General features: G+C 63.7%; 1 protein-coding gene and 7 long non-coding RNA genes across 8 annotated transcripts; all 8 read right to left on the bottom strand.

Annotated features, from left to right (window-relative positions):
• Window positions 1-48: 48 nt before the first annotated feature.
• Window positions 49-9748, bottom strand: LOC121151045. Its single transcript, XM_040972230.1, has 10 exons — window positions 9700-9748; window positions 7764-7851; window positions 6593-6762; window positions 5827-5917; window positions 4673-4842; window positions 3907-3997; window positions 2746-2915; window positions 1980-2070; window positions 819-988; window positions 49-143 (listed from the first exon to the last, which is right to left on the bottom strand). The coding sequence occupies exons 1-10, from the start codon at window positions 9746-9748 to the stop codon at window positions 49-51; spliced, it is 1185 nt and encodes a 394-aa protein (XP_040828164.1).
• Window positions 9749-10566: 818 nt separating this feature from the next.
• On the bottom strand, window positions 10567-12411 carry LOC121151059. Its single transcript, XR_005883114.1, has 3 exons — window positions 12384-12411; window positions 11635-11722; window positions 10567-10606 (listed from the first exon to the last, which is right to left on the bottom strand). It is a non-coding gene; the product is annotated as an uncharacterized LOC121151059 (long non-coding RNA).
• Window positions 12412-12501: 90 nt separating this feature from the next.
• Window positions 12502-14349, bottom strand: LOC121151058. Its single transcript, XR_005883113.1, has 3 exons — window positions 14322-14349; window positions 13570-13657; window positions 12502-12541 (listed from the first exon to the last, which is right to left on the bottom strand). It is a non-coding gene; the product is annotated as an uncharacterized LOC121151058 (long non-coding RNA).
• A 90-nt stretch (window positions 14350-14439) lies between these two features.
• Window positions 14440-16373, bottom strand: LOC121151052. The gene is made up of 3 exons (XR_005883108.1): window positions 16257-16373; window positions 15508-15595; window positions 14440-14479 (listed from the first exon to the last, which is right to left on the bottom strand). It is a non-coding gene; the product is annotated as an uncharacterized LOC121151052 (long non-coding RNA).
• Window position 16374: 1 nt separating this feature from the next.
• On the bottom strand, window positions 16375-18308 carry LOC121151056. Its single transcript, XR_005883111.1, has 3 exons — window positions 18192-18308; window positions 17443-17530; window positions 16375-16414 (listed from the first exon to the last, which is right to left on the bottom strand). It is a non-coding gene; the product is annotated as an uncharacterized LOC121151056 (long non-coding RNA).
• Window position 18309: 1 nt separating this feature from the next.
• LOC121151055 lies at window positions 18310-20255 on the bottom strand. Its single transcript, XR_005883110.1, has 3 exons — window positions 20139-20255; window positions 19378-19465; window positions 18310-18349 (listed from the first exon to the last, which is right to left on the bottom strand). It is a non-coding gene; the product is annotated as an uncharacterized LOC121151055 (long non-coding RNA).
• Window position 20256: 1 nt separating this feature from the next.
• Window positions 20257-22203, bottom strand: LOC121151054. Its single transcript, XR_005883109.1, has 3 exons — window positions 22087-22203; window positions 21322-21409; window positions 20257-20296 (listed from the first exon to the last, which is right to left on the bottom strand). It is a non-coding gene; the product is annotated as an uncharacterized LOC121151054 (long non-coding RNA).
• Window position 22204: 1 nt separating this feature from the next.
• On the bottom strand, window positions 22205-24051 carry LOC121151057. The gene is made up of 3 exons (XR_005883112.1): window positions 24024-24051; window positions 23270-23357; window positions 22205-22244 (listed from the first exon to the last, which is right to left on the bottom strand). It is a non-coding gene; the product is annotated as an uncharacterized LOC121151057 (long non-coding RNA).
• Between the last annotated feature and the right edge of the window lie 361 nt (window positions 24052-24412).

Genomic DNA, 24412 nt, shown 5'->3' with positions numbered 1-24412 from the left:
CACAGCCTTGGCCAGCCATGTCCCATGGCCACTGCCACGAACACACTCTTACCCCGGGTCCACCTCGGTCCAGCCTGTGGCAGCTGCTGGAACTTTGTCATCATTGGGGGTTGGTGGGCCCTCAGAGAGGGCGGTGTTGTCCACTGCAAAGGAGGGGCAGGGGAACTCCCGTGAGACCAAAGCACGCGAGGGTCCCCAGCGTGTCACCGTCAGCACCCTGTGGAGGGCCGTGGCCTCAGCTCACGCTCACCACCTGGGTGGGCAGCAGGCCTGCACGCTGTCCGACCTGGCACGCATGGTCTCTGCCAGCCCAATGTGCTTTCCCCTCCCTCCCTCCAGCTCTCCCTCTCTGCATGGGGAGCCGGGTGCTGCCCACACCAGGAATCCGCAGCCTCGGCAAGCAGCCCTCTGCCCTTGGGGAGCACATGTGCACCGCCCCTGGGGCCTGAGGCACACTGGGAGCTTAGGTTTCCTAACCTATGGGAGGACCCTTCCACCTCCATGCAGCCAGGGCTTCAGGCAAACGCTGGCCCCAGTACTCAAGGTTGCAACCCAGCCCTGGAGCGCCCATGCAAGCACCACTGTGTCCAGCCATCCTTCGCAACGACACACACCCTGGACCTCAGGGTAAAGGGCTGGCTGTGCGACAAAGAGGGGAGCATGGGTACGACTCCCAGACAGCAGCAGCATCACACAGGTCTGCCTGGGATCACAGCAACTTCACACGTGTTCCGGGGCTTGGGCAACAGCGCCAGGAGAGGAGTGCCAACAGCACTGAGGGCCAGCTCCCCCTGTGGCAGTTGCATCACATGACTCACCCTCGACGGCCTCTGCCCAGTGAAACGGCTGGGCATCCTCACTGGTGTTCGGGCTGGAGATGATGCCCGCGCTGGCTGCCCACTGGTACACGGCCCAGGGGGAGGACAGGTCTCCTGGGCGGTCATACATGTAGCATATTCCAGGCAGTTCGTGGGGGGCCGAGCCCAGCCTGAGCAGAGAGGCCAGAAGGAAGACAGCTGAGCGCTGCTGAATTCAGCGCTATCACTGAGGGCCCAGGGAGCACAGGAACCACCACCGCCAGCACTCAGCCTCCCTCTTGGGCACAAGGGCCTGGCCTCCCAAGGAAAAGCAGCGTGGCAGTGGCAAACCATGCCATTCGGGACCTGAGACAGCCATCATGGGACACCACTGCTCCTACAGGTGCAAGCTGGCAGAAGGAGCCTGAGACCTCTGCTGGCTGTGGTCCAGCTGGGTGGGGGGTGTTTGTGCTGCGTGGTCCAGGCCAAGAGGTGGGCTCCGAAGCACAGCATCCCACGTCACCCCCAAGCCCCAAGTCCCTGGCTCCCTCACGCTTGGGCACACACCTCATCGAGCCAAAAGCAAGCCCAAGGAGCCTGGGTAATGCCAACGGTCCCGCTTCTGCACACTCGGGACATGCCCAGGCGCCCAACACTGGCAACACCCAGGAACAAACATGCTAGATGCTAGGGATTCCTGCGGCCACCTTGCCCTCTGCTCTGTGCATGGGACACATGCCGGCCACACCAGCTACTCGCGTAATGACATCCTTCACCCACACTTCCCCGGGCACTAACATACACACTGCTACGGGCTTCACCGCCTACTTGCACACAACACATGCATGGAGATGTGACAGCAAGGACGCCCCACAAGGGGTCCCGATCCCCGGGTCCTGTGGGACACAGGCAAGACAGGGAAGGCCCCAGGGCTCTTCAAGACCATGGCTGACGGCCACGGACGGGGCTCTCGGGGAGGCAGCCCGCCAAGGGCTCTGGAGACCAGCGGTGCCCCATGACACCACAGGTGCCGTGCACGTCTACAATGGGGCCTTCCTGGCACACGGCCAGCCTTTCACAGCCCACTCCCACAGCCCTTCCCAGGCAGCACAGACACACCCCACGTTCAACACAGCCTTGGCCAGCCATGTTCCATGGCCACTGCCACGAACACACTCTTACCCCGGGTCCACCTCGGTCCAGCCTGTGGCAGCTGCTGGAACTTTGTCATCATTGGGGGTTGGTGGGCCCTCAGAGAGGGCGGTGTTGTCCACTGCAAAGGAGGGGCAGGGGAACTCCCGTGAGACCAAAGCACGCGAGGGTCCCCAGCGTGTCACCGTCAGCACCCTGTGGAGGGCCGTGGCCTCAGCTCACGCTCACCACCTGGGTGGGCAGCAGGCCTGCACGCTGTCCGACCTGGCACGCATGGTCTCTGCCAGCCCAATGTGCTTTCCCCTCCCTCCCTCCAGCTCTCCCTCTCTGCATGGGGAGCCGGGTGCTGCCCACACCAGGAATCCGCAGCCTCGGCAAGCAGCCCTCTGCCCTTGGGGAGCACATGTGCACCGCCCCTGGGGCCTGAGGCACACTGGGAGCTTAGGTTTCCTAACCTATGGGAGGACCCTTCCACCTCCATGCAGCCAGGGCTTCAGGCAAACGCTGGCCCCAGTACTCAAGGTTGCAACCCAGCCCTGGAGCGCCCATGCAAGCACCACTGTGTCCAGCCATCCTTCGCAACGACACACACCCTGGACCTCAGGGTAAAGGGCTGGCTGTGCGACAAAGAGGGGAGCATGGGTACGACTCCCAGACAGCAGCAGCATCACACAGGTCTGCCTGGGATCACAGCAACTTCACACGTGTTCCGGGGCTTGGGCAACAGCGCCAGGAGAGGAGTGCCAACAGCACTGAGGGCCAGCTCCCCCTGTGGCAGTTGCATCACATGACTCACCCTCGACGGCCTCTGCCCAGTGAAACGGCTGGGCATCCTCACTGGTGTTCGGGCTGGAGATGATGCCCGCGCTGGCTGCCCACTGGTACACGGCCCAGGGGGAGGACAGGTCTCCTGGGCGGTCATACATGTAGCATATTCCAGGCAGTTCGTGGGGGGCCGAGCCCAGCCTGAGCAGAGAGGCCAGAAGGAAGACAGCTGAGCGCTGCTGAATTCAGCGCTATCACTGAGGGCCCAGGGAGCACAGGAACCACCACCGCCAGCACTCAGCCTCCCTCTTGGGCACAAGGGCCTGGCCTCCCAAGGAAAAGCAGCGTGGCAGTGGCAAACCATGCCATTCGGGGCCTGAGACAGCCATCATGGGACACCACTGCTCCTACAGGTGCAAGCTGGCAGAAGGAGCCTGAGACCTCTGCTGGCTGTGGTCCAGCTGGGTGGGGGGTGTTTGTGCTGCGTGGTCCAGGCCAAGAGGTGGGCTCCGAAGCACAGCATCCCACGTCACCCCCAAGCCCCAAGTCCCTGGCTCCCTCACGCTTGGGCACACACCTCATCGAGCCAAAAGCAAGCCCAAGGAGCCTGGGTAATGCCAACGGTCCCGCTTCTGCACACTCGGGACATGCCCAGGCGCCCAACACTGGCAACACCCAGGAACAAACATGCTAGATGCTAGGGATTCCTGCGGCCACCTTGCCCTCTGCTCTGTGCATGGGACACATGCCGGCCACACCAGCTACTCGCGTAATGACATCCTTCACCCACACTTCCCCGGGCACTAACATACACACTGCTACGGGCTTCACCGCCTACTTGCACACAACACATGCATGGAGATGTGACAGCAAGGACGCCCCACAAGGGGTCCCGATCCCCGGGTCCTGTGGGACACAGGCAAGACAGGGAAGGCCCCAGGGCTCTTCAAGACCATGGCTGACGGCCACGGACGGGGCTCTCGGGGAGGCAGCCCGCCAAGGGCTCTGGAGACCAGCGGTGCCCCATGACACCACAGGTGCCGTGCACGTCTACAATGGGGCCTTCCTGGCACACGGCCAGCCTTTCACAGCCCACTCCCACAGCCCTTCCCAGGCAGCACAGACACACCCCACGTTCAACACAGCCTTGGCCAGCCATGTCCCATGGCCACTGCCACGAACACACTCTTACCCCGGGTCCACCTCGGTCCAGCCTGTGGCAGCTGCTGGAACTTTGTCATCATTGGGGGTTGGTGGGCCCTCAGAGAGGGCGGTGTTGTCCACTGCAAAGGAGGGGCAGGGGAACTCCCGTGAGACCAAAGCACGCGAGGGTCCCCAGCGTGTCACCGTCAGCACCCTGTGGAGGGCCGTGGCCTCAGCTCACGCTCACCACCTGGGTGGGCAGCAGGCCTGCACGCTGTCCGACCTGGCACGCATGGTCTCTGCCAGCCCAATGTGCTTTCCCCTCCCTCCCTCCAGCTCTCCCTCTCTGCATGGGGAGCCGGGTGCTGCCCACACCAGGAATCCGCAGCCTCGGCAAGCAGCCCTCTGCCCTTGGGGAGCACATGTGCACCGCCCCTGGGGCCTGAGGCACACTGGGAGCTTAGGTTTCCTAACCTATGGGAGGACCCTTCCACCTCCATGCAGCCAGGGCTTCAGGCAAACGCTGGCCCCAGTACTCAAGGTTGCAACCCAGCCCTGGAGCGCCCATGCAAGCACCACTGTGTCCAGCCATCCTTCGCAACGACACACACCCTGGACCTCAGGGTAAAGGGCTGGCTGTGCGACAAAGAGGGGAGCATGGGTACGACTCCCAGACAGCAGCAGCATCACACAGGTCTGCCTGGGATCACAGCAACTTCACACGTGTTCCGGGGCTTGGGCAACAGCGCCAGGAGAGGAGTGCCAACAGCACTGAGGGCCAGCTCCCCCTGTGGCAGTTGCATCACATGACTCACCCTCGACGGCCTCTGCCCAGTGAAACGGCTGGGCATCCTCACTGGTGTTCGGGCTGGAGATGATGCCCGCGCTGGCTGCCCACTGGTACACGGCCCAGGGGGAGGACAGGTCTCCTGGGCGGTCATACATGTAGCATATTCCAGGCAGTTCGTGGGGGGCCGAGCCCAGCCTGAGCAGAGAGGCCAGAAGGAAGACAGCTGAGCGCTGCTGAATTCAGCGCTATCACTGAGGGCCCAGGGAGCACAGGAACCACCACCGCCAGCACTCAGCCTCCCTCTTGGGCACAAGGGCCTGGCCTCCCAAGGAAAAGCAGCGTGGCAGTGGCAAACCATGCCATTCGGGGCCTGAGACAGCCATCATGGGACACCACTGCTCCTACAGGTGCAAGCTGGCAGAAGGAGCCTGAGACCTCTGCTGGCTGTGGTCCAGCTGGGTGGGGGGTGTTTGTGCTGCGTGGTCCAGGCCAAGAGGTGGGCTCCGAAGCACAGCATCCCACGTCACCCCCAAGCCCCAAGTCCCTGGCTCCCTCACGCTTGGGCACACACCTCATCGAGCCAAAAGCAAGCCCAAGGAGCCTGGGTAATGCCAACGGTCCCGCTTCTGCACACTCGGGACATGCCCAGGCGCCCAACACCGGCAACACCCAGGAACAGACATGCTAGGGATTCCTGCGGCCACCTTGCCCTCTGCTCTGTGCATGGGACACATGCCGGCCACACCAGCTACTCGCGTAATGACATCCTTCACCCACACTTCCCCGGGCACTAACATACACACTGCTACGGGCTTCACCGCCTACTTGCACACAACACATGCATGGAGATGTGACAGCAAGGACGCCCCACAAGGGGTCCCGATCCCCGGGTCCTGTGGGACACAGGCAAGACAGGGAAGGCCCCAGGGCTCTTCAAGACCATGGCTGACGGCCACGGACGGGGCTCTCGGGGAGGCAGCCCGCCAAGGGCTCTGGAGACCAGCGGTGCCCCATGACACCACAGGTGCCGTGCACGTCTACAATGGGGCCTTCCTGGCACACGGCCAGCCTTTCACAGCCCACTCCCACAGCCCTTCCCAGGCAGCACAGACACACCCCACGTTCAACACAGCCTTGGCCAGCCATGTCCCATGGCCACTGCCACGAACACACTCTTACCCCGGGTCCACCTCGGTCCAGCCTGTGGCAGCTGCTGGAACTTTGTCATCATTGGGGGTTGGTGGGCCCTCAGAGAGGGCGGTGTTGTCCACTGCAAAGGAGGGGCAGGGGAACTCCCGTGAGACCAAAGCACGCGAGGGTCCCCAGCGTGTCACCGTCAGCACCCTGTGGAGGGCCGTGGCCTCAGCTCACGCTCACCACCTGGGTGGGCAGCAGGCCTGCACGCTGTCCGACCTGGCACGCATGGTCTCTGCCAGCCCAATGTGCTTTCCCCTCCCTCCCTCCAGCTCTCCCTCTCTGCATGGGGAGCCGGGTGCTGCCCACACCAGGAATCCGCAGCCTCGGCAAGCAGCCCTCTGCCCTTGGGGAGCACATGTGCACCGCCCCTGGGGCCTGAGGCACACTGGGAGCTTAGGTTTCCTAACCTATGGGAGGACCCTTCCACCTCCATGCAGCCAGGGCTTCAGGCAAACGCTGGCCCCAGTACTCAAGGTTGCAACCCAGCCCTGGAGCGCCCATGCAAGCACCACTGTGTCCAGCCATCCTTCGCAACGACACACACCCTGGACCTCAGGGTAAAGGGCTGGCTGTGCGACAAAGAGGGGAGCATGGGTACGACTCCCAGACAGCAGCAGCATCACACAGGTCTGCCTGGGATCACAGCAACTTCACACGTGTTCCGGGGCTTGGGCAACAGCGCCAGGAGAGGAGTGCCAACAGCACTGAGGGCCAGCTCCCCCTGTGGCAGTTGCATCACATGACTCACCCTCGACGGCCTCTGCCCAGTGAAACGGCTGGGCATCCTCACTGGTGTTCGGGCTGGAGATGATGCCCGCGCTGGCTGCCCACTGGTACACGGCCCAGGGGGAGGACAGGTCTCCTGGGCGGTCATACATGTAGCATATTCCAGGCAGTTCGTGGGGGGCCGAGCCCAGCCTGAGCAGAGAGGCCAGAAGGAAGACAGCTGAGCGCTGCTGAATTCAGCGCTATCACTGAGGGCCCAGGGAGCACAGGAACCACCACCGCCAGCACTCAGCCTCCCTCTTGGGCACAAGGGCCTGGCCTCCCAAGGAAAAGCAGCGTGGCAGTGGCAAACCATGCCATTCGGGGCCTGAGACAGCCATCATGGGACACCACTGCTCCTACAGGTGCAAGCTGGCAGAAGGAGCCTGAGACCTCTGCTGGCTGTGGTCCAGCTGGGTGGGGGGTGTTTGTGCTGCGTGGTCCAGGCCAAGAGGTGGGCTCCGAAGCACAGCATCCCACGTCACCCCCAAGCCCCAAGTCCCTGGCTCCCTCACGCTTGGGCACACACCTCATCGAGCCAAAAGCAAGCCCAAGGAGCCTGGGCAATGCCAACGGTCCCGCTTCTGCACACTTGGGACATGCCCAGGCGCCCAACACCGGCAACACCCAGGAACAAACATGCTAGATGCTAGGGTTTCCTGCGGCCACCTTGCCCTCTGCTCTGTGCATGGGACACATGCCGGCCACACCAGCTACTCGCATAATGACATCCTTCACCCACACTTCCCCGGGCACTAACATACACACTGCTACGGGCTTCACCGCCTACTTGCACACAACACATGCATGGAGATGTGACAGTAAGGATGCCCCACAAGGGGTCCTGATCCCAGGATCCTGTGGGACACAGGCAAGACATGGAAGGCCCCAGGGCTCTTCAAGACCATGGCTGACGGCCACGGACGGGGCTCTCGGGGAGGCAGCCTGCCAAGGGCTCTGGAGGTCAGCGGTGCCCACCCAACCAGAGGAGCCATGCAGGTCTACAATCCAACTTTCAAAACACACTTTCGGCATTGAGTAGCAAATTCCAACGGCCCCTAAACACTGACACCTGAGACACCCCACATTCCACTCAGGCCTGGCCAGCCATGTTTCATGGCCACAGCCACTGCCACACACACACACACACTTACCCGAGCTCCACCTCGGTGCGGCCTGTGCCCACTGTTGCCTTTTGGTCATTGCCAGCCTGTTGCCCATTGGAGGCGGCGACGGTGTCCACTGTAAAGCAGGGGCAAGGTAGCCTCAGTGAGACCAACGCACGTGAGGGTCCACAACGAGCTAGCCCCAGCAGCCATGGAAGACCCATGCCCTCAGCTCATGCCTCAGTCTGCCTGGGCACCTGCCCCCCACATGCTGCACAACCTGGCACCGATGGCTGGCCACATGGCCTCTCAAAGCCTGCAGTGCCCTCCTTTCCTCCCTCCCGCCCTCCGTCCACAGCGGGCCTGGTGCTGGACACTCCAGGAACCCGTAGCCTTGGCAAGCTGGCAAGCCCTCTTGGGGTACACACACGGGCACTGCAAATGGGGCCGGTTGCACGGCACATCTGCAGCTATTCTCATGCACGGGTCGACCGTTCAATCACAAGCCCATGGTTTCTGGTCACGCCCGCTCCTGGCCAAGGTCAGGAATCCGGCTCCATATTGCCCAGGGAACTACCCTTGCCTCACCACCTCGTTCCAGCCAGGCATCGCACCCTGGAGGTCAGGGCTAAAGGGGCCACGCGAGAGGGTGAGGGATTTGGGAACAACTTCCAGCCACCAGCACCAACAATGCCCGCCTGGGCCCACAACAGGCTCGGGGCGTGTCCTGGGGCTCTGGACGCCACAGGAGCCATGCGTGAACGAGCAGCCCCCACGGCATCCCATGACATGACTCACCTTCCACCGGCTCGGCCGAGCTCAGTGGTGCCTCTACAGCTGTGCTAGGGCTGGGGACCACGCGCATGGGGCTGGCCTCTGGGGCCCAGTCATGCAGCACTTCTGCAGCCTTGTAGGCACGGGCGTTCTGTGGGAAAATGTGGGCCACGGACCTGGCCCTGAGGAGACAGGACGGGGAAGAAGTGAGGTGAGCGCTGCTGGGCCTCAGGGCAGGACCGAGGGGCCCGGGTCCTCAGCAGCCACCACTGCTGGCGCTCGGCCTCCCTTCTGGGCCCAAGGGCACAGGGCCACAGGGGAAAACAGCGTGGCAGTGGCAACCCATGCAACCGGGGGCCTCAGCAACGCATGCCTGGCACCAGGGCACCCGCAGCTGGAGGTTAAGGAAAGAGCTCGGAGACCTCTGGGGACCATGGTCCAGGCAGGGTGGTGCTGGGACCGTGTGGGGACATGCAGGAGGTGGGGGGGCCGTGCAGGAGGCTGGTTCTGCAGCAGAGGACCCCATCTCACCGCCCACCCCAAGGCCCTGCTCTCTCCCGCTTGCATTCAGTCAGGGTCCGGTTAGAAGCAAGCCCGTGCATGCTGGTCAACACCAAGGTGCTGGTATGCTAGGCCTGGGACACTTCCATGAGCCTGGCCCTGGCGGTCCCCACCACCAAACACGCCACGGGCTGCCCTGGCCACCTTTCTCTCTGCTCGCTCTCTGTCCCCGACGCTGGCTGCACCAGCTGCCGCAGCAACAACACACATCCTACACCCACACTTTGCCCAGCACCAAAACAGAGACTGCAATGGGGTACTCCTTTCATGGGGCCTCACGGAGGTGGGGCACCACGCACAACCCACGAGGCGGTTGATCTCTGGCCCCTGCGCTCCCAGGACCCAGCAGGACCCAGAGGCACACAGGCAGCACCCCAGGGGGCTTCTACACAAATGGCTGACAGCCAGCACCAGGGACAGCTCTTGGCAAGGCACAGTGCCAAAGCCTCTACAGACCTGGCGGGCCCTGACCATAGCAGAGTTGGAGTGCAGGGGCAGAATGCAACCTTCCTGGAACACCAGGAACCAGCCTTCCACAGCCCAGCCTGCCGCCTCCTCCAATGGCACCTGGGACACCCCACATTCCACTCAGGCCTGGCCAGCCATGTTTCATGGCCACAGCCACTGCCACACACACACACACACTTACCCGGGCTCCACCTCGGTGCGGCCTGTGCCCACTGTTGCCTTTTGGTCATTGCCAGCCTGTTGCCCATCGGAGGCGGCGACGGTGTCCACTGTAAAGCAGGGGCAAGGTAGCCTCAGTGAGACCAACGCACGTGAGGGTCCACAACGAGCTAGCCCCAGCAGCCATGGAAGACCCATGCCCTCAGCTCATGCCTCAGTCTGCCTGGGCACCTGCCCCCCACATGCTGCACAACCTGGCACCGATGGCTGGCCACATGGCCTCTCAAAGCCTGCAGTGCCCTCCTTTCCTCCCTCCCGCCCTCCGTCCACAGCGGGCCTGGTGCTGGACACTCCAGGAACCCGTAGCCTTGGCAAGCTGGCAAGCCCTCTTGGGGTACACACACGGGCACTGCAAATGGGGCCGGTTGCACGGCACATCTGCAGCTATTCTCATGCACGGGTCGACCGTTCAATCACAAGCCCATGGTTTCTGGTCACGCCCGCTCCTGGCCAAGGTCAGGAATCCGGCTCCATATTGCCCAGGGAACTACCCTTGCCTCACCACCTCGTTCCAGCCAGGCATCGCACCCTGGAGGTCAGGGCTAAAGGGGCCACGCGAGAGGGTGAGGGATTTGGGAACAACTTCCAGCCACCAGCACCAACAATGCCCGCCTGGGCCCACAACAGGCTCGGGGCGTGTCCTGGGGCTCTGGACGCCACAGGAGCCATGCGTGAACGAGCAGCCCCACGGCATCCCATGACATGACTCACCTTCCACCGGCTCGGCCGAGCTCAGTGGTGCCTCTACAGCTGTGCTAGGGCTGGGGACCACGCGCATGGGGCTGGCCTCTGGGGCCCAGTCATGCAGCACTTCTGCAGCCTTGTAGGCACGGGCGTTCTGTGGGAAAATGTGGGCCACGGACCTGGCCCTGAGGAGACAGGACGGGGAAGAAGTGAGGTGAGCGCTGCTGGGCCTCAGGGCAGGACCGAGGGGCCCGGGTCCTCAGCAGCCACCACTGCTGGCGCTCGGCCTCCCTTCTGGGCCCAAGGGCACAGGGCCACAGGGGAAAACAGCGTGGCAGTGGCAACCCATGCAACCGGGGGCCTCAGCAACGCATGCCTGGCACCAGGGCACCCGCAGCTGGAGGTTAAGGAAAGAGCTCGGAGACCTCTGGGGACCATGGTCCAGGCAGGGTGGTGCTGGGACCGTGTGGGGACATGCAGGAGGTGGGGGGGCCGTGCAGGAGGCTGGTTCTGCAGCAGAGGACCCCATCTCACCGCCCACCCCAAGGCCCTGCTCTCTCCCGCTTGCATTCAGTCAGGGTCCGGTTAGAAGCAAGCCCGTGCATGCTGGTCAACACCAAGGTGCTGGTATGCTAGGCCTGGGACACTTCCATGAGCCTGGCCCTGGCGGTCCCCACCACCAAACACGCCACGGGCTGCCCTGGCCACCTTTCTCTCTGCTCGCTCTCTGTCCCCGACGCTGGCTGCACCAGCTGCCGCAGCAACAACACACATCCTACACCCACACTTTGCCCAGCACCAAAACAGAGACTGCAATGGGGTACTCCTTTCATGGGGCCTCACGGAGGTGGGGCACCACGCACAACCCACGAGGCGGTTGATCTCTGGCCCCTGCGCTCCCAGGACCCAGCAGGACCCAGAGGCACACAGGCAGCACCCCAGGGGGCTTCTACACAAATGGCTGACAGCCAGCACCAGGGACAGCTCTTGGCAAGGCACAGTGCCAAAGCCTCTACAGACCTGGCGGGCCCTGACCATAGCAGAGTTGGAGTGCAGGGGCAGAATGCAACCTTCCTGGAACACCAGGAACCAGCCTTCCACAGCCCAGCCTGCCGCCTCCTCCAATGGCACCTGGGACACCCCACATTCCACTCAGGCCTGGCCAGCCATGTTTCATGGCCACAGCCACTGCCACACACACACACACACTTACCCGGGCTCCACCTCGGTGCGGCCTGTGCCCACTGTTGCCTTTTGGTCATTGCCAGCCTGTTGCCCATCGGAGGCGGCGACGGTGTCCACTGTAAAGCAGGGGCAAGGTAGCCTCAGTGAGACCAACGCACGTGAGGGTCCACAACGAGCTAGCCCCAGCAGCCATGGAAGACCCATGCCCTCAGCTCATGCCTCAGTCTGCCTGGGCACCTGCCCCCCACATGCTGCACAACCTGGCACCGATGGCTGGCCACATGGCCTCTCAAAGCCTGCAGTGCCCTCCTTTCCTCCCTCCCGCCCTCCGTCCACAGCGGGCCTGGTGCTGGACACTCCAGGAACCCGTAGCCTTGGCAAGCTGGCAAGCCCTCTTGGGGTACACACACGGGCACTGCAAATGGGGCCGGTTGCACGGCACATCTGCAGCTATTCTCATGCACGGGTCGACCGTTCAATCACAAGCCCATGGTTTCTGGTCACGCCCGCTCCTGGCCAAGGTCAGGAATCCGGCTCCATATTGCCCAGGGAACTACCCTTGCCTCACCACCTCGTTCCAGCCAGGCATCGCACCCTGGAGGTCAGGGCTAAAGGGGCCACGCGAGAGGGTGAGGGATTTGGGAACAACTTCCAGCCACCAGCACCAACAATGCCCGCCTGGGCCCACAACAGGCTCGGGGCGTGTCCTGGGGCTCTGGACGCCACAGGAGCCATGCGTGAACGAGCAGCCCCACGGCATCCCATGACATGACTCACCTTCCACCGGCTCGGCCGAGCTCAGTGGTGCCTCTACAGCTGTGCTAGGGCTGGGGACCACGCGCATGGGGCTGGCCTCTGGGGCCCAGTCATGCAGCACTTCTGCAGCCTTGTAGGCACGGGCGTTCTGTGGGAAAATGTGGGCCACGGACCTGGCCCTGAGGAGACAGGACGGGGAAGAAGTGAGGTGAGCGCTGCTGGGCCTCAGGGCAGGACCGAGGGGCCCGGGTCCTCAGCAGCCACCACTGCTGGCGCTCGGCCTCCCTTCTGGGCCCAAGGGCACAGGGCCACAGGGGAAAACAGCGTGGCAGTGGCAACCCATGCAACCGGGGGCCTCAGCAACGCATGCCTGGCACCAGGGCACCCGCAGCTGGAGGTTAAGGAAAGAGCTCGGAGACCTCTGGGGACCATGGTCCAGGCAGGGTGGTGCTGGGACCGTGTGGGGACATGCAGGAGGTGGGGGGGCCGTGCAGGAGGCTGGTTCTGCAGCAGAGGACCCCATCTCACCGCCCACCCCAAGGCCCTGCTCTCTCCCGCTTGCATTCAGTCAGGGTCCGGTTAGAAGCAAGCCCGTGCATGCTGGTCAACACCAAGGTGCTGGTATGCTAGGCCTGGGACACTTCCATGAGCCTGGCCCTGGCGGTCCCCACCACCAAACACGCCACGGGCTGCCCTGGCCACCTTTCTCTCTGCTCGCTCTCTGTCCCCGACGCTGGCTGCACCAGCTGCCGCAGCAACAACACACATCCTACACCCACACTTTGCCCAGCACCAAAACAGAGACTGCAATGGGGTACTCCTTTCATGGGGCCTCACGGAGGTGGGGCACCACGCACAACCCACGAGGCGGTTGATCTCTGGCCCCTGCGCTCCCAGGACCCAGCAGGACCCAGAGGCACACAGGCAGCACCCCAGGGGGCTTCTACACAAATGGCTGACAGCCAGCACCAGGGACAGCTCTTGGCAAGGCACAGTGCCAAAGCCTCTACAGACCTGGCGGGCCCTGACCATAGCAGAGTTGGAGTGCAGGGGCAGAATGCAACCTTCCTGGAACACCAGGAACCAGCCTTCCACAGCCCAGCCTGCCGCCTCCTCCAATGGCACCTGGGACACCCCACATTCCACTCAGGCCTGGCCAGCCATGTTTCATGGCCACAGCCACTGCCACACACACACACACACTTACCCGGGCTCCACCTCGGTGCGGCCTGTGCCCACTGTTGCCTTTTGGTCATTGCCAGCCTGTTGCCCATCGGAGGCGGCGACGGTGTCCACTGTAAAGCAGGGGCAAGGTAGCCTCAGTGAGACCAACGCACGTGAGGGTCCACAACGAGCTAGCCCCAGCAGCCATGGAAGACCCATGCCCTCAGCTCATGCCTCAGTCTGCCTGGGCACCTGCCCCCCACATGCTGCACAACCTGGCACCGATGGCTGGCCACATGGCCTCTCAAAGCCTGCAGTGCCCTCCTTTCCTCCCTCCCGCCCTCCGTCCACAGCGGGCCTGGTGCTGGACACTCCAGGAACCCGTAGCCTTGGCAAGCTGGCAAGCCCTCTTGGGGTACACACACGGGCACTGCAAATGGGGCCGGTTGCACGGCACATCTGCAGCTATTCTCATGCACGGGTCGACCCTTCAATCACAAGCCCATGGTTTCTGGTCACGCCCGCTCCTGGCCAAGGTCAGGAATCCGGCTCCATATTGCCCAGGGAACTACCCTTGCCTCACCACCTCGTTCCAGCCAGGCATCGCACCCTGGAGGTCAGGGCTAAAGGGGCCACGCGAGAGGGTGAGGGATTTGGGAACAACTTCCAGCCACCAGCACCAACAATGCCCGCCTGGGCCCACAACAGGCTCGGGGCGTGTCCTGGGGCTCTGGACACCACAGGAGCCATGCGTGAACGAGCAGCAGCCCCACGGCATCCCATGACATGACTCACCTTCCACCGGCTCGGCCGAGCTCAGTGGTGCCTCTACAGCTGTGCTAGGGCTGGGGACCACGCGCATGGGGCTGGCCTCTGGGGCCCAGTCATGCAGCACTTCTGCAGCCTTGTAGGCACGGGCGTTCTGTGGGAAAATGTGGGCCACGGACCTGGCCCTGAGGAGACAGGACGGGGAAGAAGTGAGGTGAGCGCTGCTGGGCCTCAGGGCAGGACCGAGGGGCCCGGGTCCTCAGCAGCCACCACTGCTGGCGCTCGGCCTCCCTTCTGGGCCCAAGGGCACAGGGCCACAGGGGAAAACAGCGTGGCAGTGGCAACCCATGCAACCGGGGGCCTCAGCAACGCATGCCTGGCACCAGGGCACCCGCAGCTGGAGGTTAAGGAAAGAGCTCGGAGACCTCTGGGGACCATGGTCCAGGCAGGGTGGTGCTGGGACCGTGTGGGGACATGCAGGAGGTGGGGGGGCCGTGCAGGAGGCTGGTTCTGCAGCAGAGGACCCCATCTCACCGCCCACCCCAAGGCCCTGCTCTCTCCCGCTTGCATTCAGTCAGGGTCCGGTTAGAAGCAAGCCCGTGCATGCTGGTCAACACCAAGGTGCTGGTATGCTAGGCCTGGGACACTTCCATGAGCCTGGCCCTGGCGGTCCCCACCACCAAACACGCCACGGGCTGCCCTGGCCACCTTTCTCTCTGCTCGCTCTCTGTCCCCGACGCTGGCTGCACCAGCTGCCGCAGCAACAACACACATCCTACACCCACACTTTGCCCAGCACCAAAACAGAGACTGCGATGGGGTACTCCTTTCATGGGGCCTCACGGAGGTGGGGCACCACGCACAACCCACGAGGCGGTTGATCTCTGGCCCCTGCGCTCCCAGGACCCAGCAGGACCCAGAGGCACACAGGCAGCACCCCAGGGGGCTTCTACACAAATGGCTGACAGCCAGCACCAGGGACAGCTCTTGGCAAGGCACAGTGCCAAAGCCTCTACAGACCTGGCGGGCCCTGACCATAGCAGAGTTGGAGTGCAGGGGCAGAATGCAACCTTCCTGGAACACCAGGAACCAGCCTTCCACAGCCCAGCCTGCCGCCTCCTCCAATGGCACCTGGGACACCCCACATTCCACTCAGGCCTGGCCAGCCATGTTTCATGGCCACAGCCACTGCCACACACACACACACACTTACCCGGGCTCCACCTCGGTGCGGCCTGTGCCCACTGTTGCCTTTTGGTCATTGCCAGCCTGTTGCCCATCGGAGGCGGCGACGGTGTCCACTGTAAAGCAGGGGCAAGGTAGCCTCAGTGAGACCAACGCACGTGAGGGTCCACAACGAGCTAGCCCCAGCAGCCATGGAAGACCCATGCCCTCAGCTCATGCCTCAGTCTGCCTGGGCACCTGCCCCCCACATGCTGCACAACCTGGCACCGATGGCTGGCCACATGGCCTCTCAAAGCCTGCAGTGCCCTCCTTTCCTCCCTCCCGCCCTCCGTCCACAGCGGGCCTGGTGCTGGACACTCCAGGAACCCGTAGCCTTGGCAAGCTGGCAAGCCCTCTTGGGGTACACACACGGGCACTGCAAATGGGGCCGGTTGCACGGCACATCTGCAGCTATTCTCATGCACGGGTCGACCCTTCAATCACAAGCCCATGGTTTCTGGTCACGCCCGCTCCTGGCCAAGGTCAGGAATCCGGCTCCATATTGCCCAGGGAACTACCCTTGCCTCACCACCTCGTTCCAGCCAGGCATCGCACCCTGGAGGTCAGGGCTAAAGGGGCCACGCGAGAGGGTGAGGGATTTGGGAACAACTTCCAGCCACCAGCACCAACAATGCCCGCCTGGGCCCACAACAGGCTCGGGGCGTGTCCTGGGGCTCTGGACACCACAGGAGCCATGCGTGAACGAGCAGCCCCACGGCATCCCATGACATGACTCACCTTCCACCAGCTCGGCCGAGCTCAGTGGTGCCTCTACAGCTGTGCTAGGGCTGGGGACCACGCGCATGGGGCTGGCCTCTGGGGCCCAGTCATGCAGCACTTCTGCAGCCTTGTAGGCACGGGCGTTCTGTGGGAAAATGTGGGCCACGGACCTGGCCCTGAGGAGACAGGACGGGGAAGAAGTGAGGTGAGCGCTGCTGGGCCTCAGGGCAGGACCGAGGGGCCCGGGTCCTCAGCAGCCACCACTGCTGGCGCTCGGCCTCCCTTCTGGGCCCAAGGGCACAGGGCCACAGGGGAAAACAGCGTGGCAGTGGCAACCCATGCAACCGGGGGCCTCAGCAACGCATGCCTGGCACCAGGGCACCCGCAGCTGGAGGTTAAGGAAAGAGCTCGGAGACCTCTGGGGACCATGGTCCAGGCAGGGTGGTGCTGGGACCGTGTGGGGACATGCAGGAGGTGGGGGGGCCGTGCAGGAGGCTGGTTCTGCAGCAGAGGACCCCATCTCACCGCCCACCCCAAGGCCCTGCTCTCTCCCGCTTGCATTCAGTCAGGGTCCGGTTAGAAGCAAGCCCGTGCATGCTGGTCAACACCAAGGTGCTGGTATGCTAGGCCTGGGACACTTCCATGAGCCTGGCCCTGGCGGTCCCCACCACCAAACACGCCACGGGCTGCCCTGGCCACCTTTCTCTCTGCTCGCTCTCTGTCCCCGACGCTGGCTGCACCAGCTGCCGCAGCAACAACACACATCCTACACCCACACTTTGCCCAGCACCAAAACAGAGACTGCGATGGGGTACTCCTTTCATGGGGCCTCACGGAGATGGGGCACCACGCACAACCCACGAGGCGGTTGATCTCTGGCCCCTGCGCTCCCAGGACCCAGCAGGACCCAGAGGCACACAGGCAGCACCCCAGGGGGCTTCTACACAAATGGCTGACAGCCAGCACCAGGGACAGCTCTTGGCAAGGCACAGTGCCAAAGCCTCTACAGACCTGGCGGGCCCTGACCATAGCAGAGTTGGAGTGCAGGGGCAGAATGCAACCTTCCTGGAACACCAGGAACCAGCCTTCCACAGCCCAGCCTGCCGCCTCCTCCAATGGCACCTGGGACACCCCACATTCCACTCAGGCCTGGCCAGCCATGTTTCATGGCCACAGCCACTGCCACACACACACACACACTTACCCGGGCTCCACCTCGGTGCGGCCTGTGCCCACTGTTGCCTTTTGGTCATTGCCAGCCTGTTGCCCATCGGAGGCGGCGACGGTGTCCACTGTAAAGCAGGGGCAAGGTAGCCTCAGTGAGACCAACGCACGTGAGGGTCCACAACGAGCTAGCCCCAGCAGCCATGGAAGACCCATGCCCTCAGCTCATGCCTCAGTCTGCCTGGGCACCTGCCCCCCACATGCTGCACAACCTGGCACCGATGGCTGGCCACATGGCCTCTCAAAGCCTGCAGTGCCCTCCTTTCCTCCCTCCCGCCCTCCGTCCACAGCGGGCCTGGTGCTGGACACTCCAGGAACCCGTAGCCTTGGCAAGCTGGCAAGCCCTCTTGGGGTACACACACGGGCACTGCAAATGGGGCCGGTTGCACGGCACATCTGCAGCTATTCTCATGCACGGGTCGACCGTTCAATCACAAGCCCATGGTTTCTGGTCACGCCCGCTCCTGGCCAAGGTCAGGAATCCGGCTCCATATTGCCCAGGGAACTACCCTTGCCTCACCACCTCGTTCCAGCCAGGCATCGCACCCTGGAGGTCAGGGCTAAAGGGGCCACGCGAGAGGGTGAGGGATTTGGGAACAACTTCCAGCCACCAGCACCAACAATGCCCGCCTGGGCCCACAACAGGCTCGGGGCGTGTCCTGGGGCTCTGGACACCACAGGAGCCATGCGTGAACGAGCAGCCCCACGGCATCCCATGACATGACTCACCTTCCACCAGCTCGGCCGAGCTCAGTGGTGCCTCTACAGCTGTGCTAGGGCTGGGGACCACGCGCATGGGGCTGGCCTCTGGGGCCCAGTCATGCAGCACTTCTGCAGCCTTGTAGGCACGGGCGTTCTGTGGGAAAATGTGGGCCACGGACCTGGCCCTGAGGAGACAGGACGGGGAAGAAGTGAGGTGAGCGCTGCTGGGCCTCAGGGCAGGACCGAGGGGCCCGGGTCCTCAGCAGCCACCACTGCTGGCGCTCGGCCTCCCTTCTGGGCCCAAGGGCACAGGGCCACAGGGGGAAAACAGCGTGGCAGTGGCAACCCATGCAACCGGGGGCCTCAGCAACGCATGCCTGGCACCAGGGCACCCGCGGCTGGAGGTTAAGGAAAGAGCTCGGAGACCTCTGGGGACCATGGTCCAGGCAGGGTGGTGCTGGGACCGTGTGGGGACATGTAGGAGGTGGGGGGCCGTGCAGGAGGCTGGTTCTGCAGCAGAGGACCCCATCTCACCGCCCACCCCAAGGCCCTGCTCTCTCCCGCTTGCATTCAGTCAGGGTCCGGTTAGAAGCAAGCCCGTGCATGCTGGTCAACACCAAGGTGCTGGTATGCTAGGCCTGGGACACTTCCATGAGCCTGGCCCTGGCGGTCCCCACCACCAAACACGCCACGGGCTGCCCTGGCCACCTTTCTCTCTGCTCGCTCTCTGTCCCCGACGCTGGCTGCACCAGCTGCCGCAGCAACAACACACATCCTACACCCACACTTTGCCCAGCACCAAAACAGAGACTGCGATGGGGTACTCCTTTCATGGGGCCTCACGGAGATGGGGCACCACGCACAACCCACGAGGCGGTTGATCTCTGGCCCCTGCGCTCCCAGGACCCAGCAGGACCCAGAGGCACACAGGCAGCACCCCAGGGGGCTTCTACACAAATGGCTGACAGCCAGCACCAGGGACAGCTCTTGGCAAGGCACAGTGCCAAAGCCTCTACAGACCTGGCGGGCCCTGACCATAGCAGAGTTGGAGTGCAGGGGCAGAATGCAACCTTCCTGGAACACCAGGAACCAGCCTTCCACAGCCCAGCCTGCCGCCTCCTCCAATGGCACCTGGGACACCCCACATTCCACTCAGGCCTGGCCAGCCATGTTTCATGGCCACAGCCACTGCCACACACACACACACACTTACCCGGGCTCCACCTCGGTGCGGCCTGTGCCCACTGTTGCCTTTTGGTCATTGCCAGCCTGTTGCCCATCGGAGGCGGCGACGGTGTCCACTGTAAAGCAGGGGCAAGGTAGCCTCAGTGAGACCAACGCACGTGAGGGTCCACAACGAGCTAGCCCCAGCAGCCATGGAAGACCCATGCCCTCAGCTCATGCCTCAGTCTGCCTGGGCACCTGCCCCCCACACGCTGCACAACCTGGCACCGATGGCTGGCCACATGGCCTCTCAAAGCCTGCAGTGCCCTCCTTTCCTCCCTCCCGCCCTCCGTCCACAGCGGGCCTGGTGCTGGACACTCCAGGAACCCGTAGCCTTGGCAAGCTGGCAAGCCCTCTTGGGGTACACACACGGGCACTGCAAATGGGGCCGGTTGCACGGCACATCTGCAGCTATTCTCATGCACGGGTCGACCGTTCAATCACAAGCCCATGGTTTCTGGTCACGCCCGCTCCTGGCCAAGGTCAGGAATCCGGCTCCATATTGCCCAGGGAACTACCCTTGCCTCACCACCTCGTTCCAGCCAGGCATCGCACCCTGGAGGTCAGGGCTAAAGGGGCCACGCGAGAGGGTGAGGGATTTGGGAACAACTTCCAGCCACCAGCACCAACAATGCCCGCCTGGGCCCACAACAGGCTCGGGGCGTGTCCTGGGGCTCTGGACACCACAGGAGCCATGCGTGAACGAGCAGCCTGGGCAGCAGCCCCACGGCATCCCATGACATGACTCACCTTCCACCAGCTCGGCCGAGCTCAGTGGTGCCTCTACAGCTGTGCTAGGGCTGGGGACCACGCGCATGGGGCTGGCCTCTGGGGCCCAGTCATGCAGCACTTCTGCAGCCTTGTAGGCACGGGCGTTCTGTGGGAAAATGTGGGCCACGGACCTGGCCCTGAGGAGACAGGACGGGGAAGAAGTGAGGTGAGCGCTGCTGGGCCTCAGGGCAGGACCGAGGGGCCCGGGTCCTCAGCAGCCACCACTGCTGGCGCTCGGCCTCCCTTCTGGGCCCAAGGGCACAGGGCCACAGGGGAAAACAGCGTGGCAGTGGCAACCCATGCAACCGGGGGCCTCAGCAATGCATGCCTGGCACCAGGGCACCCGCGGCTGGAGGTTAAGGAAAGAGCTCGGAGACCTCTGGGGACCATGGTCCAGGCAGGGTGGTGCTGGGACCGTGTGGGGACATGTAGGAGGTGGGGGGCCGTGCAGGAGGCTGGTTCTGCAGCAGAGGACCCCATCTCACCGCCCACCCCAAGGCCCTGCTCTCTCCCGCTTGCATTCAGTCAGGGTCCGGTTAGAAGCAAGCCCGTGCATGCTGGTCAACACCAAGGTGCTGGTATGCTAGGCCTGGGACACTTCCATGAGCCTGGCCCTGGCGGTCCCCACCACCAAACACGCCACGGGCTGCCCTGGCCACCTTTCTCTCTGCTCGCTCTCTGTCCCCGACGCTGGCTGCACCAGCTGCCGCAGCAACAACACACATCCTACACCCACACTTTGCCCAGCACCAAAACAGAGACTGCGATGGGGTACTCCTTTCATGGGGCCTCACGGAGATGGGGCACCACGCACAACCCACGAGGCGGTTGATCTCTGGCCCCTGCGCTCCCAGGACCCAGCAGGACCCAGAGGCACACAGGCAGCACCCCAGGGGGCTTCTACACAAATGGCTGACAGCCAGCACCAGGGACAGCTCTTGGCAAGGCACAGTGCCAAAGCCTCTACAGACCTGGCGGGCCCTGACCATAGCAGAGTTGGAGTGCAGGGGCAGAATGCAACCTTCCTGGAACACCAGGAACCAGCCTTCCACAGCCCAGCCTGCCGCCTCCTCCAATGGCACCTGGGACACCCCACATTCCACTCAGGCCTGGCCAGCCATGTTTCATGGCCACAGCCACTGCCACACACACACACACTTACCCGGGCTCCACCTCGGTGCGGCCTGTGCCCACTGTTGCCTTTTGGTCATTGCCAGCCTGTTGCCCATCGGAGGCGGCGACGGTGTCCACTGTAAAGCAGGGGCAAGGTAGCCTCAGTGAGACCAACGCACGTGAGGGTCCACAACGAGCTAGCCCCAGCAGCCATGGAAGACCCATGCCCTCAGCTCATGCCTCAGTCTGCCTGGGCACCTGCCCCCCACACGCTGCACAACCTGGCACCGATGGCTGGCCACATGGCCTCTCAAAGCCTGCAGTGCCCTCCTTTCCTCCCTCCCGCCCTCCGTCCACAGCGGGCCTGGTGCTGGACACTCCAGGAACCCGTAGCCTTGGCAAGCTGGCAAGCCCTCTTGGGGTACACACACGGGCACTGCAAATGGGGCCGGTTGCACGGCACATCTGCAGCTATTCTCATGCACGGGTCGACCGTTCAATCACAAGCCCATGGTTTCTGGTCACGCCCGCTCCTGGCCAAGGTCAGGAATCCGGCTCCATATTGCCCAGGGAACTACCCTTGCCTCACCACCTCGTTCCAGCCAGGCATCGCACCCTGGAGGTCAGGGCTAAAGGGGCCACGCGAGAGGGTGAGGGATTTGGGAACAACTTCCAGCCACCAGCACCAACAATGCCCGCCTGGGCCCACAACAGGCTCGGGGCGTGTCCTGGGGCTCTGGACACCACAGGAGCCATGCGTGAACGAGCAGCCCTGGGGCCGAGCAGCCCCACGGCATCCCATGACATGACTCACCTTCCACCAGCTCGGCCGAGCTCAGTGGTGCCTCTACAGCTGTGCTAGGGCTGGGGACCACGCGCATGGGGCTGGCCTCTGGGGCCCAGTCATGCAGCACTTCTGCAGCCTTGTAGGCACGGGCGTTCTGTGGGAAAATGTGGGCCACGGACCTGGCCCTGAGGAGACAGGACGGGGAAGAAGTGAGGTGAGCGCTGCTGGGCCTCAGGGCAGGACCGAGGGGCCCGGGTCCTCAGCAGCCACCACTGCTGGCGCTCGGCCTCCCTTCTGGGCCCAAGGGCACAGGGCCACAGGGGAAAACAGCGTGGCAGTGGCAACCCATGCAACCGGGGGCCTCAGCAACGCATGCCTGGCACCAGGGCACCCGCGGCTGGAGGTTAAGGAAAGAGCTCGGAGACCTCTGGGGACCATGGTCCAGGCAGGGTGGTGCTGGGACCGTGTGGGGACATGCAGGAGGTGGGGGGCCGTGCAGGAGGCTGGTTCTGCAGCAGAGGACCCCATCTCACCGCCCACCCCAAGGCCCTGCTCTCTCCCGCTTGCATTCAGTCAGGGTCCGGTTAGAAGCAAGCCCGTGCATGCTGGTCAACACCAAGGTGCTGGTATGCTAGGCCTGGGACACTTCCATGAGCCTGGCCCTGGCGGTCCCCACCACCAAACACGCCACGGGCTGCCCTGGCCACCTTTCTCTCTGCTCGCTCTCTGTCCCCGACGCTGGCTGCACCAGCTGCCGCAGCAACAACACACATCCTACACCCACACTTTGCCCAGCACCAAAACAGAGACTGCGATGGGGTACTCCTTTCATGGGGCCTCACGGAGATGGGGCACCACGCACAACCCACGAGGCGGTTGATCTCTGGCCCCTGCGCTCCCAGGACCCAGCAGGACCCAGAGGCACACAGGCAGCACCCCAGGGGGCTTCTACACAAATGGCTGACAGCCAGCACCAGGGACAGCTCTTGGCAAGGCACAGTGCCAAAGCCTCTACAGACCTGGCGGGCCCTGACCATAGCAGAGTTGGAGTGCAGGGGCAGAATGCAACCTTCCTGGAACACCAGGAACCAGCCTTCCACAGCCCAGCCTGCCGCCTCCTCCAATGGCACCTGGGACACCCCACATTCCACTCAGGCCTGGCCAGCCATGTTTCATGGCCACAGCCACTGCCACACACACACACACTTACCCGGGCTCCACCTCGGTGCGGCCTGTGCCCACTGTTGCCTTTTGGTCATTGCCAGCCTGTTGCCCATCGGAGGCGGCGACGGTGTCCACTGTAAAGCAGGGGCAAGGTAGCCTCAGTGAGACCAACGCACGTGAGGGTCCACAACGAGCTAGCCCCAGCAGCCATGGAAGACCCATGCCCTCAGCTCATGCCTCAGTCTGCCTGGGCACCTGCCCCCCACACGCTGCACAACCTGGCACCGATGGCTGGCCACATGGCCTCTCAAAGCCTGCAGTGCCCTCCTTTCCTCCCTCCCGCCCTCCGTCCACAGCGGGCCTGGTGCTGGACACTCCAGGAACCCGTAGCCTTGGCAAGCTGGCAAGCCCTCTTGGGGTACACACACGGGCACTGCAAATGGGGCCGGTTGCACGGCACATCTGCAGCTATTCTCATGCACGGGTCGACCGTTCAATCACAAGCCCATGGTTTCTGGTCACGCCCGCTCCTGGCCAAGGTCAGGAATCCGGCTCCATATTGCCCAGGGAACTACCCTTGCCTCACCACCTCGTTCCAGCCAGGCATCGCACCCTGGAGGTCAGGGCTAAAGGGGCCACGCGAGAGGGTGAGGGATTTGGGAACAACTTCCAGCCACCAGCACCAACAATGCCCGCCTGGGCCCACAACAGGCTCGGGGCGTGTCCTGGGGCTCTGGACACCACAGGAGCCATGCGTGAACGAGCAGGGCAGCCCCACGGCATCCCATGACATGACTCACCTTCCACCGGCTCGGCCGAGCTCAGTGGTGCCTCTACAGCTGTGCTAGGGCTGGGGACCACGCGCATGGGGCTGGCCTCTGGGGCCCAGTCATGCAGCACTTCTGCAGCCTTGTAGGCACGGGCGTTCTGTGGGAAAATGTGGGCCACGGACCTGGCCCTGAGGAGACAGGACGGGGAAGAAGTGAGGTGAGCGCTGCTGGGCCTCAGGGCAGGACCGAGGGGCCCGGGTCCTCAGCAGCCACCACTGCTGGCGCTCGGCCTCCCTTCTGGGCCCAAGGGCACAGGGCCACAGGGGAAAACAGCGTGGCAGTGGCAACCCATGCAACCGGGGGCCTCAGCAACGCATGCCTGGCACCAGGGCACCCGCGGCTGGAGGTTAAGGAAAGAG

The sequence above is a fragment of the Ochotona curzoniae genome, unplaced genomic scaffold, assembly GCF_017591425.1.
Source record: "Ochotona curzoniae isolate NIBS_2020 unplaced genomic scaffold, NIBS_Ocur_1.0 contig_2235, whole genome shotgun sequence".
NCBI classification, from domain to species: domain Eukaryota; kingdom Metazoa; phylum Chordata; class Mammalia; order Lagomorpha; family Ochotonidae; genus Ochotona; species Ochotona curzoniae.
This window is presented reverse-complemented; position numbering and strand designations above follow the sequence as displayed.